This window comes from Parasteatoda tepidariorum, chromosome 10, assembly GCF_043381705.1.
Source record: "Parasteatoda tepidariorum isolate YZ-2023 chromosome 10, CAS_Ptep_4.0, whole genome shotgun sequence".
Taxonomy (NCBI): Eukaryota; Metazoa; Arthropoda; class Arachnida; order Araneae; family Theridiidae; genus Parasteatoda; species Parasteatoda tepidariorum.
Window position 1 is genome coordinate 48,727,056 of NC_092213.1, and position 16,342 is coordinate 48,743,397.

Consider the following 16,342-nt stretch of genomic DNA (forward strand, 5'->3'; position numbering starts at 1 on the left):
TACTTTTATGAGCAGAACTTTAAAAATAACAAATTAACTAGTGTGAAACTAAATTCATTTAAAAACGCTTACAAATAAATTATTATAGAGGAGTAGTACTTACTACTACACTTAAAACATTAATACATATTTACTAAGGTAAAATATTAGGAAGCAAAATGCCAGTTTCAAATTATCGACACACAGTCTGACATACGATTTAATTGCGAGGTATGTTAGCAGTGTCTCTCTTCGGAACATCACTTCTTAACATATTCTTCTAAGCTTTTTTTCATTTTTTTACTTATATATTTTTGATAAGCAGAACATGTTCTTCCACAAACAAACCCTAACATGTTCTTTTATTAAAAGAAAAAAAAAGTTAAATTGTATAGTTAAATGTATGAAATATTTGTCAACAACTTATTATTTCACAAAGCAATACCCATTCTAAAAACAAATTAAAAAATTAAATAATTTTTGACTGACCTAATTGATTCATGTATTCATCCAAGGCATTCAAATGAGAAGTCACATTATTATCTTCTTCAGTTCGACCGTTCTGATTCGCACCATTTCTATTAGTTTCTGGAATAACGATGTTCCTAATAATATAGAACAGAAATAATTTTTATATAGCTCATGGCAAGCTCAAATTCATATCATACCAGTTTGGAGGAATAGTTAGTGATTAATCTCAAAATAACCAGTGCTGATGATAACGAGTAACAAAAAGTAAAGAAAAAAAAGTATTCAGCTAAAAAATAAAAAAAATCCTACCAAAAATCTAAATCAAGCAAGGACAACTTTTATGGAAAATCTCCTATTTCAGGCAGAAAAACACTTAAAAACCCATTAAAATGCTAGCAACATCTTTCCACTCTGAGAAAAAAATATAATCAAAACTACCTGAATATGGTTAATTTTATCGTGTTTCTGACTCAATGGGAACACAAGAAAGCTCGGTAATTTTTACAGAAGCGCTTTGGTAATGATTTTGGTTAAATTAACCATAAAATATGGTAGTGTAATACGTGCTAAAATTTGGTATATGTAGCAGAATTAAGAAATTTTATCATTATTGTATTGAGTATATGTTGCCTTTGTGAAAACCATTTATTCGATTAAATTTGATTTCAGTTTTGTATTTTTTACTAAATGTTTGGTAATAAGATTTATACTTTTGAAAACCAGGATTTCCGGTAAATTACTACCATATTACCGGAAAAATTACCAACTAAATGAATAGTTTATAAATATATATTTTGGTTTTATTACCAGAATTATGGGTTTTTTTTACAAGAAATTTCGTTACTATACTGTACAATATTTTTACCAGATTTTTTCTACCGATTGGGATACAGTATTTTTCAATATNCGGTAAATTACTACCATATTACCGGAAAAATTACCAACTAAATGAATAGTTTATAAATATATATTTTGGTTTTATTACCAGAATTATGGGTTTTTTTACAAGAAATTTCGTTACTATACTGTACAATATTTTTACCAGATTTTTTCTACCGATTGGGATACAGTATTTTTCAATATATTTTCAAGTATTTTAAGAACTTGATTCTCAATAATTAGTAGTGTTTCAATTAGTTGTTTTTTATAAGTCACTGATTCACGAGTGACATAATTTAAATAATTAACAAAAATATATTAATTAACGTGTTAGTTGCACCATGGGGTCCATTAGTCTTATATCATAAACTACGAACTACAAAAAAAAAATAATAAAGGGCTAAATTATTACATGAGCTAAGATAATTTTGATATTTTATTTTACTTTTGAAATTATTCTTTTTCATAAAAATAGAACATGTCTACATTTCCAAAATATAATATCATAGCCTTTTAAGTTTGTTTTCCTACTTTATGATGAATGACGATATAAAGAGTTCTGGTCACAATTACATTAACTTTAAATGATGTTCACAAAACATGTTTTAATCCATTTCAAAAAATTTATAATTGCGCCTGTATATTTCCGTATACAGCAAGGTATTCGAAGTGCTGCGTGCAAGGTATATGTAAGCGATATTTTTCCTAACATTCAAATTTCCAAATTTAGCAAAACTTTAGGCCAGTTTTAATATAAAACATTAATTTATTCTGCCAAGTCTTTAACATTAGATTAAGAGAAGATACCACATTTTTAAATTTTTAAAGAGAGCGTTTCAGTTAAAAATGGCGATAATTTTATGCAAAAACTATACAATGTTGCGTATTCTATTGTTATCTAGTTGATATTCTGAAAAATTATAAATTACAAATCTAGAAACAATACTAATAAACAATTGGTCGCAAAACTGTAAATTTTGAAAAATAATTAGGCTTATCATTACAATACACAAAGCTTTTATTTGCTTTTACACTGGTTTGTATCCTAATTCATAGTAATTCAGGTATTTATTTCAAAGTATGTATTTCAAGCATTGATGCCGAAATTTAGGGATTCATATATGCTGCAATTTCTATTTCCTCCTAATTTTTTATGAAATAATAAATGTATGTTGAAATTAGAATTTTAAGTTTTTTCGCCCTTCGGATAAAATAGCGCTTTATTTTGTGGAATGAAATATCACATTAAAAGTAATTTCTTTAACTATCTGANTTTCCTAACATTCAAATTTCCAAATTTAGCAAAACTTTAGGCCAGTTTTAATATAAAACATTAATTTATTCTGCCAAGTCTTTAACATTAGATTAAGAGAAGATACCACATTTTTAAATTTTTAAAGAGAGCGTTTCAGTTAAAAATGGCGATAATTTTATGCAAAAACTATACAATGTTGCGTATTCTATTGTTATCTAGTTGATATTCTGAAAAATTATAAATTACAAATCTAGAAACAATACTAATAAACAATTGGTCGCAAAACTGTAAATTTTGAAAAATAATTAGGCTGATCATTACATTACACAAAGCTTTTTAATTAAATATCATTTGCATTATTTGCTTTTATACTGGTTTGTATCCTAATTCATAGTAATTCAGGTATTTATTTCAAAGTATGTATTTCAAGCATTGATGCCGAAATTTAGGGATTCATATATGCTGCAATTTCTATTTCCTCCTAATTTTTTATGAAATATTAAATGTATGTTGAAATTAGAATTTTAAGTTTTTTCGCCCATCGGATAAAATAGCGCTTTATTTTGTGGAATGAAATATCACATTTCTTAACTATAAAAATTAAATTAATTAATTAACTATAAAATTAAAGTAATTTCTTTAACTATCTGAAACATATAACCAAAAATATAGATTTTTATTAAATGGACTCCTGAAACGAAAGATTGAATTTTTAAGTACATTTATTCTGTATTGACATTTTAAATACTACTACGCTATTTAAATAAATTGTTATGAATTTAAATAATAAAAACTTTATATGATATAAGACATAAACAATCCAAAATCTGAATATAATACTAGATACAAAAAAGGACGAACAACTACAACTTTTCCTCATTCAAAAAAAAAAGACTCTAAATAATATATTTATAAATAAAGGTATTTCCCAACCATTAAATAATGTAAAAGCAAAACCTTTCACTAGCATAAAACTTTTGAAAAACATACACTTTTATCTCGATATATTGCAGCAATAAAGTCGTCAGAAGCTGTAGTAAACAATGATTTACAGGTTTTGCCAACAAGAAAAGCATAAAAAAAGAATTTATAAACAATGCTGTAGAGTTTACAAAACCTACCTCTCATTTCAAAAGATAAATTAAGAACAACCAAGCGCTGTATTTTCTGTATCCCTTTACGGTCGCGCTTCTTTCAAACAAAAGTTCTCTCTTTTCCAGAGCTAGAAATGTACCTCACACAAACAATTCCTACTCTCATTAAATCATTGACAACAAAAGAAAGAAATGGTTCATAAGTATAAATTATATGATTTATTACAGACGATGTAAGAAACGTTGCCAAATCAAAATTATGTATCTGTTAAAAATCGTTTGCAGTTATGAAGGCGTTGTTGGTAGCATTTTGAGGTAACACCAAAATACTATATTTGCTTTCAACAGTCATGTTGCACAATAGATTCGATCATCCATTTGTTGAAGTTCCTTCCGGAGTTAATGAATAGAAGGATTTGCTAATATTCTTCCCAAATTTTTGAACCTTTTTCATTGTAGATTATTATTATTTTTTGTGTTAGAAAACGATAAGTGTCGTGGTTGACTGGTTAGTTTCCAGTTCAAAGTTTTCTAGCAATGAGATGGGTGTATTTTTCACAGTTATAATTTGCGATTTTTATGTAAGCTTCTAAAAAGGTATGAAATAAATGTGACGTCACTTTCAACAAGGTCAAGGCCTGAAAAGTGATAAAAATAAAAAGAAATACTTTGAATTAGCATCATTTTATTTTTTGAAGAACCATTGAAACTAGATTTAAATTGTAATATAATCTCTAATAGTTAAAACTAACTATTTATAACCTTTTCAGAAGTACGAAACACTTGAAATTTTAAAACAAATTTCCATAACTCATATGTAAAATAAAGAAATATATTTGTTTGCGTATATTAAAAATCACAGAAGCGATTAGAGCTTTTTTATATAATATGCATAGCAGGTTATGCATGAAACTATAAATTTGTCATAGAATACCTTGAATTAATTAAATTTTCTTTTACGGGATCTGATTATTGTATGGGCAGAAGTAGCACTTGCCCTGAACCCAAAAATCTCTCAGCATAAATTTTAAATATTCAAGTTTCTTATATTCAACTTCTTTGCTTTTCTTTTTTAAAAAAAATTTTTTTTAGTATTTTAATGGTTACTTTATGAAACTTTGTGACTCAACAGTACGTTGAAGTTAAATTATTCGTAATTTACGGAATTTAAGCCGCAAGTATTGTTTTCCTTTTAAAATAAAAGTAGAAATACATGTAAAGTATAACAGTAGAAACAACACAAATTTTACTAACTGAATTATTATTAATTCTTAGTCATTCATTTAGAAATAGTTAGGTAAAATATGTCAGGCCGAAATATATATGCGTAATAATTATTTATACGTATTCTTCAAAAAATAATTCAGGGAACTCAGTTAATATTTGAGAGCTCTTAAATCAGAATTTTCCCAGGGATTTCATCTCTATTTGATCGAGCACTGGGGAACGAATCAAAATTTCAAAATAGAATGAAAAAAGTGAAAATCTGAAACGATAAGTCAAGGATTCTTAAGGGATTTTTATATCATTGTGCATTTATTACATAATAGCTGAAAATTCATTCTTTGTACGGTGAAAAAAAAATAATAAAATAAAATAAATAATAGAGAAATTTAGTATTAATGAATCGGTATTTTACATGGAACTAAAAATCGACTAACTAAACGTAGAACTAAATACTGACACAATTAAAAAAATTGAAATATTTTGAGATTTTTTATCATTGTTATTTGATGCCCTTCTAGATAACTTAACGTTATTAGATTAACGTTAAGTAAAACAAATTTTTAGATGTTCAACTCTTCAGGAACTTTAGCAGTGTCATTCAGCCCCGAAATTTATGCTAATGATCACAATCAACTCATTATAGGCAAGATTTACTCCAATCAAGCATTTTTTCTCATAAAATGGTGGCACTTTGGTACAAAACTTAAAATTTACTTCAACTACCTTTTAATTTATATTATTCAAGTTTACAAAAACAAGCATTAAAAGCATAACTTCATATAAAATAAACATGTAGATTCAGATAGCTTTAAAAATACTAATTCGGTGACGTTGCTCAAGCATTTATACCTTCCACATTAATATATTTGAACTTATCTCTACGATAGATAAATAAGGAACGTGGTATAAACTTTCAGTGAAACTCATTTTAGTTGTAAATAGAGCTGTATGCTAGCGAACATCATTGATGTTTCTTTTAAATAATTGTGAGAAAAAAATCATCTTTAGTTTAATTTTCAAGAGTATGTAACGAAGTATTTGTTTTTCATACGTTTCTCCTGAACATAATAATTATAATGTTTGAACGTTTTTTAAGATTGGAGACTCAAATCGCCCCTCGCAACTTAAGCGCACTTGCAAGTTCAAGACCCAGCGCCAACGGTTCTGGAGTTATAGGTGAGGCATTCATACAAACCCTTCCCGTAACTCTTATGAATAGTCAAATTTTAGTCAAATTTCAAATGTGTGGGAGGAAAACTGTGTCTAAATTTACGGAACACGAATGTTCCTTTGAAGTAAGAGCCCACTGATTCAAAACGATAATTTGGCGTTGCTTCAAAATTTGATGGTTCTGAAAAATAGTCTTTAAACAGTCAGAATAAATTATTATTATTATAAATTAATTATTTAAACAGTGGCAAAGACTACAGAATAAAACATACAGGTTGATGAAGTTATACTTTTGTAAAGCATATTTCATTGCACAAGTAATTTCAATCAATCTTTAAACAATTAATTACCTTTCAAGCTGAAGCTCCAAGCTATCATTAGAATCTTTTAATGCTCGCTGTGCATCAGCGTGCGTCATATCTAAAGCTGACTTTCCATTCACCGACAACACACAGTCACCTTCTTTCAAACCTTGCTGCCGCCCTTTTGAATTGACCTGCAAAAATAAATGGCACAATTTAATAAAAAGATATAAGAATATAAAATATATTATTTTCAAGTTATGTTAAATGGGCTTAGATATAACAAATCTTCCTTTCAGAACTAGATAACACAATTCAAAAAGACAAATTAGCAGCATTCATAAAATGAAGCTTGACTACGGTGTTCAGAGTCCCTATACTGTAAAAAAATGAATATTCAAATCTCGCGAAACTTTCTTCGTTTTTATTAAACTATTTCCTAGTATAGGCTCCAAGCAAACATTTTTTCATTGTGATGAAATAAATATTCCACTTTTTCAGGAATTTCGTCAAAAGTAAAGAAATCTTTCGTCATTCTACTTTACTTCCACAAAAAAAATGCGGGTGGTATTGTTAATCACTTTTGTGTGGCCACCATATCAGCGAATCAAAGTCACAAGGTTAAATAAGTCAAAGTCCCCAACAACATAAGGACAGATAGAATGGAGAGATAAATTACATCTATGTGCCCAAAGTGGGACTCAAACCCGATGTCTTCCTAATATGAAGTTAACTCCTTAACCACCATACAACCGATTGGCTTATGTCGTCATTTTAGTTTCAATCGTCTGGTCTTCATTCTAGTTTTGTTCTTCAAGTTAACTATCTCCCACAATTAACTGCGATGATGTTCCAAGTAAGGAAACATTTTCGCCATATATTTGAGAGTTATCGTTTCATCAGAAATCACGGGACGAAATGATTCTCAAAATTAACGAAATACAGCTAAAAGATAGCAGAATCGTCAAAAGTGAGAGTTTTATTCCTGAGAGTGAAATTAATTAATTCTGATCAGCTATGGTTTGTGGTTGTTGCGTTCTTTGTCTTCCAGCGATTCTTATTCTTATTCTTATAGTTTCAAGCGTAAAAAATGTGAAAGACTATTTAAAAATAAAAACATGATAGTTCTTTACGTTAATTTACACCGCAAATAATTTTGGTGTATAGTTTTGGTGTTGAGGCAAATTAAAATTTTTACAGTGCATGTAGTCACACTCTTTATTTACTTTTTCAATGTTACAGTTTTAATTATTTATTCATTTTTGTTTGTCTAATTACTGGCAACACATATTATCATGCGTATCAGAAATAATTCATGACTGTATTGAAAAAACATTTCATTTAAAAAATAATCACATTTTTAGTTAATTCAGACAAATTCTTTCAAACAATTGCGGCTTGCCAATTTTAGATAATGTTTTGCATGATAAGTACAGTTCCTTAATTAAAAATGTGTTAAGTTTACCTCAACACTAAAAAAAAAGGCAACTATACATCAGAATTGCTTACAGTGTGCCATCTCACACTGAGAAGTATGGTCAAAACTATCAAAATATGGTAAAATTCACCGTGTTTCTGGCTCTATTTGAGCACCAAAAGATTCGGTAATTTTTACCTATGCGCTTTGGCAATTACTTTGTTAAAAATTAACAATAAAATATGGCTTTATAATACGTGATAAAATGTGATAATTGTGGTAAAATTTGGTGATTTTATCATGATACTTCAAAGTATTGCGTAAAACCCATTTATTCGGTTAAATTCATTTTATCACTTTCGTATTTTTTACGAAATGTGTGCTAATAAAAACTATAATTTTGAAAACCAAAATAATTTTCAGTAAACCATTATCATAATGAACAAAAAATCAATAAATGAATGGTTGAAATACTGTATATATTTTTTTATTAACCAGAATTATGGGGGGGGTTTTATTGCAAAAAATGTCATTAACATACAGTGCGCTAATTTTACTAGAATTTTTTTTCCATGCAATAATTTTATTAGTAACCAATAGGATTTTATGTAGCTGTTTTATTTTACCTGTTTCCGGATAAATATTTTAATCTATTTATACAATCGGTACTAATATGTTCGTTTTTAATCACTAAACTTTTTCTTTATTGAGCATTGCCAGATCCTCTTACATTTTCTAGCAGTTCAAAAAACCAATCGTTTTGTTATTCACATCATGTATCGAAACTGCAAATTAGGCGCTGAAAATTTATTATATTGATACAACAAAATGCATGAGTATTTCGTGCAATTTGCTTCTGGGTTACACGCTACTAAATAAAAAAATACATCTCAATATGTTTAACCAACAACTCCTATTATTTGTGATCTGTGCTTGACTCCTTTAACACTATAATAACACACCAACAAATCGCTTATTAAAAACTCAACGGTAATTAGAGTGACGTTATCAATTTTAATCAAAGGAGAGCAGATCAACAAAGAATTAGTTTCTGCCCTTATATCTTGCGTGCTCTTCAATCATTGTTTTTCTCGGAGGGGTGTTTTTTCTTTGAGTGATTAAAGGAAACAAAAGACTTAGGTCTCTTTAATAAGTCAAGGTCAGATGGTCAAAAATTAATCATACGGCATGTTGAAAGGGAGATAATTAGTGTCTTCCTTGTCTTCTTTGGATTGTAGGTCGTCCTGTTGAAGATTGACCGTCAAAAACTTGAAGTTAGTTTTAAGATAGGTTCTCTAAAAAATATTATGAAATTATGTGCAAATTAGTATAATGATTCAACTTAGTAGGCATTCAATTATTTTTAACTATTAACCCAATAAAAAGCTTGATAAAAGTAAAAACCTTGATAACAAAAATATATCTATGCGATTCTAGTATTGATCAAATTTAGGTGAAAATATGACGATTTTGGACCACGAAACATTTATATGAAAGAGATATTTAAAAAGAAGATTATGTTAAAAATAAGAATCGTTGATTGTTTCACAATCTGCCTTGTGAATGATGATTCTATCACCATCTTTAATGTGCAACAACACCTAAAAAAATTAAGCGGCTGTTTTATATTGATAAAAACAATGAAGGAAGTTTTATTTTTGCGGAAACAAACCGAAATCAAAAGAGGGAAAAAACAAGGAAGGCATTAAGTTCAGGGTTGAATTGCAAAAATATTTCATTGTAAATCAAGCAAAACATGAAGCATGTAGTAATTTGGGAATATATTTTTATAAAATACTCGTCAAAATTACATATAACAAAAGCGTATAGGAGCATAACTGTCCAACTTACAGACCTGATTAAATTACTAATTTTTCGGGGAAAGCATAAGATTTTTTAATTTTAAATATTAAGATTTATACTTTTAAATATAAGAGTTGCTACCACTGAAAAAGTTCCCCAACGACCTTAAAAGTTGACATTGCAGATATGCAATGCAAAAAATCTGTTGATAAATTTATTATTCTAAACTAAACTAAACTCAGCGGCGCGATAGCCCATAGAGGACCAAGGCCTACTGTGCCCATCTCAGTTTTCTTGACCTTGGGCTCTGGGGTGCAGGAGCAGATGTTCCGCTTTTAATAATGANCCAAGCATGCTTGGTACTCATTTATCGACCCACTGAAGGGATGAAAGGCTGAGTCAACCTTGCCCGGCCCGAGGATCGTACCAGGGACCTGTGGCACGACAGCGCGTAGAGCTACAGCTCAGCCACCGGCCGTCAAATTTATTATTCACACAATCAAAATTCTGTCTGACAATATTTTTTCCAACTACATAACATCAAAGAACAATTAGTTCTTCATAAAATATGAATTTTAAAATGAAGTTTTGAAAGAAATTAAATATGAATTTTGAAACATAAAATATGAATGACACATTTTATATTAATATTCATTAAATAGCTTACAAATGATACTCTTGTTTTGTGGTATTAGTAAGTAAGCACCATCAAACAATGAATATTCCTCTACTAATTCCTCTACTAAATAAGGACATTGCCAAACATTTTGAAACAAAAAAAACACAAAAAAATATCCTGGTCTCCTGCGAAAGTATAAAAAATGCAAGACAACAAATTTTTACATTCAATCGTATTATACATATTAGAGGTTGTTTGAATCATCGTTTTTGTAAAGGAACGTACACGCTTATATACACGTAACTGGAATGTGTATATACATACACTATTTGAATTGAGCAACAATCTTTTATCTCAAAGAGTAAAAACTATAGTGCTTTGAGTATTTTAGTAATAATGCATTTAATTAGTTTAGAAGCTCAAAACACAAATAAGTTAAACATTATCAAAGAAGTCTTGAAAGAAAATGCTACTTTTTTTCTATCTTTATAGAGAAAGTATCTTTTTTACATACTTTATGAATTTTTGTGTCAAACTTTCTATGTATGATGCTTCTGTTTCTAAAATAAAGTCTTAAAAATTTGCAATGTATACACATCATCAAACTTGATTTATAAATACTTCATTCAATCTATTTACATTATGATTTAGTTTCTAAATAGTTCCTTTCAACACTAATTGGAAATTGCATTTAAAACAAATAGTTCATAGAATGTCTCTATAAACACAATTATATTATAAATTACATCGTTTGGAGATAAAACAGATTTAAATCCTTTATTCTAACCTAATCTCGTAAAATGTATAAAAACTAATGAAAAAGTTTGGATAATGAAAAAAATCACAGTACTAAAGTTTGTAAAATTACTAGGATCAACAAAAAAAAAGTATGAGCAGCAAAAAAAAAGTATTGAGGTTGATCTAAGTTTACGATTTTTCTCCCAGTTCTAAAGATTAAGCATTAGTAAAACTAAAATATTTAGATCTAAATTGTTACATAAATGATTAAGCATAACTAAAATAAAATTAAATAACTATTTGCTTGTTTGTTTGAATTGCTCTATTTTAACCTTTCATTTCTGCCTAACTTATAGCTCAGTTTGTTTCAGATTTTCGATGCCAACGCAGGTTAGGAAATTTCATCGATTTTGATACTAAATATAGTATAAGATATATATAATATAAATGTCTCGAAGACATATATAATATAAATGTCTTCGAGAAAAAATGATTCGAAGTTACAAAAATTTCACAGCAGCAAGTGTTTTTCGCCCTGTAAACATTACTTCGATATCAATTTATACACCTACTCAAAACTTATCTCTGAGAAAGATAATCAGAAACCTTTTTATTTATTATTTTTATTTTGTTTTACAGTTAAACTAGATATGATGTTAGTTCAAAGCATTTTATTAAAAAATAAAATCAAAAGAGAAAAAAAAAAGTTATTGGATGAAAGCAGAGCATTGTTAAGATAGGAAACGTGTTCTCAACACTTCATAATGTAAAAATATGAGTGTGAAATAATAACGAATGAGACGAAAAATAAAAGAGCTAATTATGATACAAAATATGAATGAAAATTGAGAGTATTATCTCAAAATTTAAAATTTGCAGTTCATATTAATTTAAAGCAACAACATTAAAGTTATAAAAAGCAAAGATAATTTTTGAAATGATAAATTTGTATTTGTAATAATCACGCAAATTTTATAATGACTCCAAATTAATACAAATTATTAAAAATATGACAGCTATAAATATTTATTCATTATATTGTTTAACCTTCTTAGTAATATATAAAGTAAGTTGAGTAACTCATAACGACAAAAATTTCATTCTTTTGTTATCAATATTGATTAAAGATTTTTGGCGAGGAATTTTATGAAGCATTTGTTTCGGTGCATTTTAATGAAATTGAAAAATAATCTGTTTTCCGCTAATTTTTTTTAACAAAAGTCTTATCTATGATTAAGCGATATAAAATTTCAGTGATAAATTACGTTAGAATGGTGTCAAATGTCTACAATTGTAAACAAATTTTGTGTGTTACGTCATTATGGATAAAGATGGGGTAAGGAGAAGTATATGCTCTTGTAGTTAATCTATTTAACACATGAACTAATCAGAATCATACTCATAGCAGATTTGAATCCTTTTTTTTTTTCCACTGTCAAATAATTTATATTCATTTGTATTCAAACCATTAATATTTCATAACACATTATGATAATAAAATCTTTCTTTTTAATCAAGCTTTTTACATCTATATTTAAGATTAATGAACAATATAATCAGGGTTTAATCAAATATTTTTGAAATTTTGCTACGTTTTTATAACGTGTAGTAAAGCTGGAATAGATCTGTAACTTAATAGTTTCGAAGTCGACACAGATCCTCTTACAATGAGAGAGAGAAGTAAGAAAAGAGTTTCCATTCTAATAATAATATTTTATTATTAGCTATCAAATACATATGGGAAAAAAGAAACGCTTTTTTTCAAAACACGGAAAAATACGAATACTTTTCCAGTAAACGTCTGCAGCACTCCCTGCGGTAGCAAGCGTAACTATTAATTCGATCATGATTTTATTTATTTTTTTAAAATTATTTTAAATAGATTTTATGAAATTCCCTTAAATTGTTCAGTTATTTGTTTTGCTTTTATTACATAAAAGGCTTGTTAGTTTTCATTAAGAATGTCAAGTGCTAATAAACATAAAGAATGGAATGATATTTTTTGCAGTAGTTAAAAATAAACTAAGATTTGATTTAGATATTTTAACTCCTCCTTATATCTTGCTTTTAAATTTATTTCTTTGTTGAATATAATACGTATTTATAAATATACATGCAACATTAGTCTTTTGAATCAAATGAAAAAATCCATATGTATACCCACAACACAATAAAGACAAAAACGAATTAAAAAAAAAAAAAGAAAGATTAACGGAAAAAATTTGAGAGAAAAAAGTTTTAGTTAGAAAGATTTTGTTTTCTCCCTTAAAGATGATGATATTTTCAGGTTTCAAGACCTCATTAACAACTTTTCTTTCACTAATTTACATTTCAAGATTCTTTGTTTCGATCTTGCGTAAATAAAAAAAATAAGAAAATATCTTAGATAAGTTATATTTCATTATTAGCTATCAAAACCCGATTTTCGATATGTTTAAATTTCATAATATATTTGACAATTTAAAAAATTTGTTTTCATTATAAGATTTTAGCATAATTAAAAGCTATAAATATGATAAAACACTTGGTCGAACTATTTTTAATTATAATGATATTAGCAAACATTTTGATTAAATAAATATATCCGATTATAAATTTCACTGTGAAGAAGAGAAATATTTTGAATTTGTTGATAAACATCATAAACATTATTACTGGTAATTTAAATATTACAGAAAGCTTAGAACTAAGAAATTTAATGCTTAAAGGCACAAAACTTAGATCCAATTACCATATATCAATCAATAAAATTCTAAAATACTTTCTTAATAACCTTAATAATTTTTGCTATATATCAAATAGATTTTCTTTACCTTTAAGTATATTAACAGAATGGAAATGTTTATTATTACTTTAAAAACATTATTTTTAATTCTAAAGAAAGTTTATATAGCAGTAACAATTCAACATTTTTTTTCTAAAATTGACCGATCAGCAAGTACACAAGAAATTTGTAATTACCCCCAAAGGCCTAAGCTGACAATAACTATGCAATCTTCTGTAAAAAATTCTATGTTGAACTTTAAAATAAGGAGTTAAAAAATAATGAATATTTTAAGCTTAGTAATTTAAATAATAATATTATAATTAAAAAATTTATCTTTCTATAAGAGGTTAAAAATTAAAATTAATAATATACAATTTCCACAAAAATTTCACAAAATTCCTATTACATTTCCAATTATCACTAGTGGGTCTAATACTTACCTAATTAAACCTAGCACCATTTCCTCTAACAACTTAAATAAAATTACTAACAATATTAATATTAAAGATAATCTTTCTTGGATTATCACTAATTATCAACCTATTTTAGAATTTATTAAACAAAATAAAATTAATTCTATAGCGACCTTTGATTTCCAGGATCGCCTCAATTTCTCCTTTCTAAACTATAAAATGTTTTCTCGAGTTATTACTATCATTATAAAATATCCTTAATGGCGATTTTGATTATTGAGAAATTCTAATTAATATTTGTCTTTTTAATTATCTTTACAATGTAAAACATATTATTGTTCAAATAGGTGCAACCCCCCTAAGATTTGATTTTTCATCATTTTTCACCACTTACTTTTACACTATTCCGAAGGAAAATTATAGTACTCTTAATATTAAATTTGTCTTTAGATTTATAGATGATTTACAATTTTATTAAATAATATTTACACCGAGAAATTAATCTCGCGTCGTTATCACAATAATATTAAATTGAATATAATATTAAAATGAAAATTTCTTGAAAATTTTTTGTATTGAAGTACAAAAAAAGAAGAAAATATCTGCATTGTTGACTTATACGATAAAAGAAATGATTTTAAATTTAAAATAAATTAATTAATTACTTGGAATTCTAATGTTTATAAAAAATTTATTTAAATGCTACTTTTATTCAAATAAATAGAATTTAAGGAATTTGTAGCTATGTTCATTTATCCAAAAAAAACAAATGGACGAACTATTCCAAAATTTGATAAAATAAAACAATTTATATCCGACTAATGCAATAAAATTCTTTATAAAATCATTAAGTTATGTATGTCATAATTATTAAAAAGTTTATTAAAAATTTCTTTGTTAGCTAAATTTATCTATTTACTATGTGCAAATCCAATTCGGGCAAATCCGTGGTTATAAATCTTCTAACATTTAATTCGGGCTTAAGACCACTTATGTTCAACTCCGTAGCGTTGTAGTTTTGAACCCAATTCAGAAGACAAGGGAACTCCTGGATCAAGTATTGAGAGAAATTTGCCTCCGGGGAGGACTTTTTGATGGAACTAACCCATATTTGCGTTACATGGCGAAGAAAAGCGCGGAAACCTCCCACGGTGAGCCTGAAGGCAAGGGGACTCTAACCCATGATCAGTCTACGACTAAGGATAATTTTACGTCAGCACTACGGTCGGTGCAAGCCGGGTGAGAAATTCGTATCACCCAGACATCGCTGAGGTTCAATCCCGGATCACCTCATTGGAAGGTGAACGCTCTATCCCCTGAGCCACCACGACTCAATCTTATTAATTATAAACTTTGAATTATACAGTATAATATTATTACCCTGAGCTCATCCAGTTTCGGGCCAATCCTAGGTAACTAATAAATCAAATGCGCTTCTGTACTTCAGTGAGAAAAAGCGCTATAAAATGACCCCCCCCCCCATCCTCTATTTACGCTTCGATTTCCATATTTCGTAACCTGCAAACTTCTCACGAATATATTTCAAATCACTTTTTAAAAATGCCGGTAAGTGTAGGTTCATTTGAATTCGCTACTAACTTCATATATTACAATTAGTATTGCAATGTATAAAGCTAGTTGCCTTATAAATTTATTAATTTTCAATTACAATCTTCAAAAACATCAGAATCGCATTGTATTATCAAATGTTTTTTTACTATTCTTATTTGTGTTTTATGTTTTTTTATAAAAATAAATTTTTGCATCTTGAAAAATCTGTTTATCATCAGCGCTTGGTATAAAAAGATACATAAAATAACAAGATTCAATGCAAAATTTATACTAATTTATAAAAAGAAAAAAATTAATTCGCATGCAAAATATGCTTGAGCTGAAAAATATTATTCACAATTAATAAAAAAAAATTTGTAAAATGGAAAAAAATCTAAGTGAAAAAATTACTAAAAAACACTAAATAAAACTGAATTGCATTATCATCAATATTATAGAACAAACAAATATTAATTAAATGAATTTTATTTAATGCTCTAAAATTCAGAGCAAAATAAAGTTTTTTTTTAAAAAAATTTAATAAATAAAATTAAAACAAAAACTTTTTTTTCAGATATTCTGCCTCTTGAAAGTTTACGAAAACGAGATACATGCATACGAGATAGATATGAGATACACCGATTAATTATTTTTAAT

At 27.4% G+C, this 16,342-nt stretch overlaps 1 protein-coding gene across 10 annotated transcripts in view; it reads right to left on the reverse strand.

The window, feature by feature from the left end:
* LOC107447618 (vinexin) overlaps positions 1-16,342 on the reverse strand; it is a 136,090-nt gene that overhangs the window by 85,808 nt on the left and 33,940 nt on the right. For 8 of the 10 annotated variants that reach the window (XM_071186532.1, XM_043039530.2, XM_043039529.2 and 5 more), the window contains exons 2-3: positions 6,426-6,571; positions 469-584 (exon numbers count right to left, since the gene is read on the reverse strand). In XM_071186532.1, coding sequence (XP_071042633.1) covers positions 469-584; positions 6,426-6,571 — 262 coding nt within the window. Of the gene's footprint in view, positions 1-468; positions 585-3,705; positions 3,786-6,425; positions 6,572-16,342 lie in introns of those variants that run through there. The other 2 variants (XM_071186537.1, XM_071186536.1) reach the window with 2 other exon arrangements.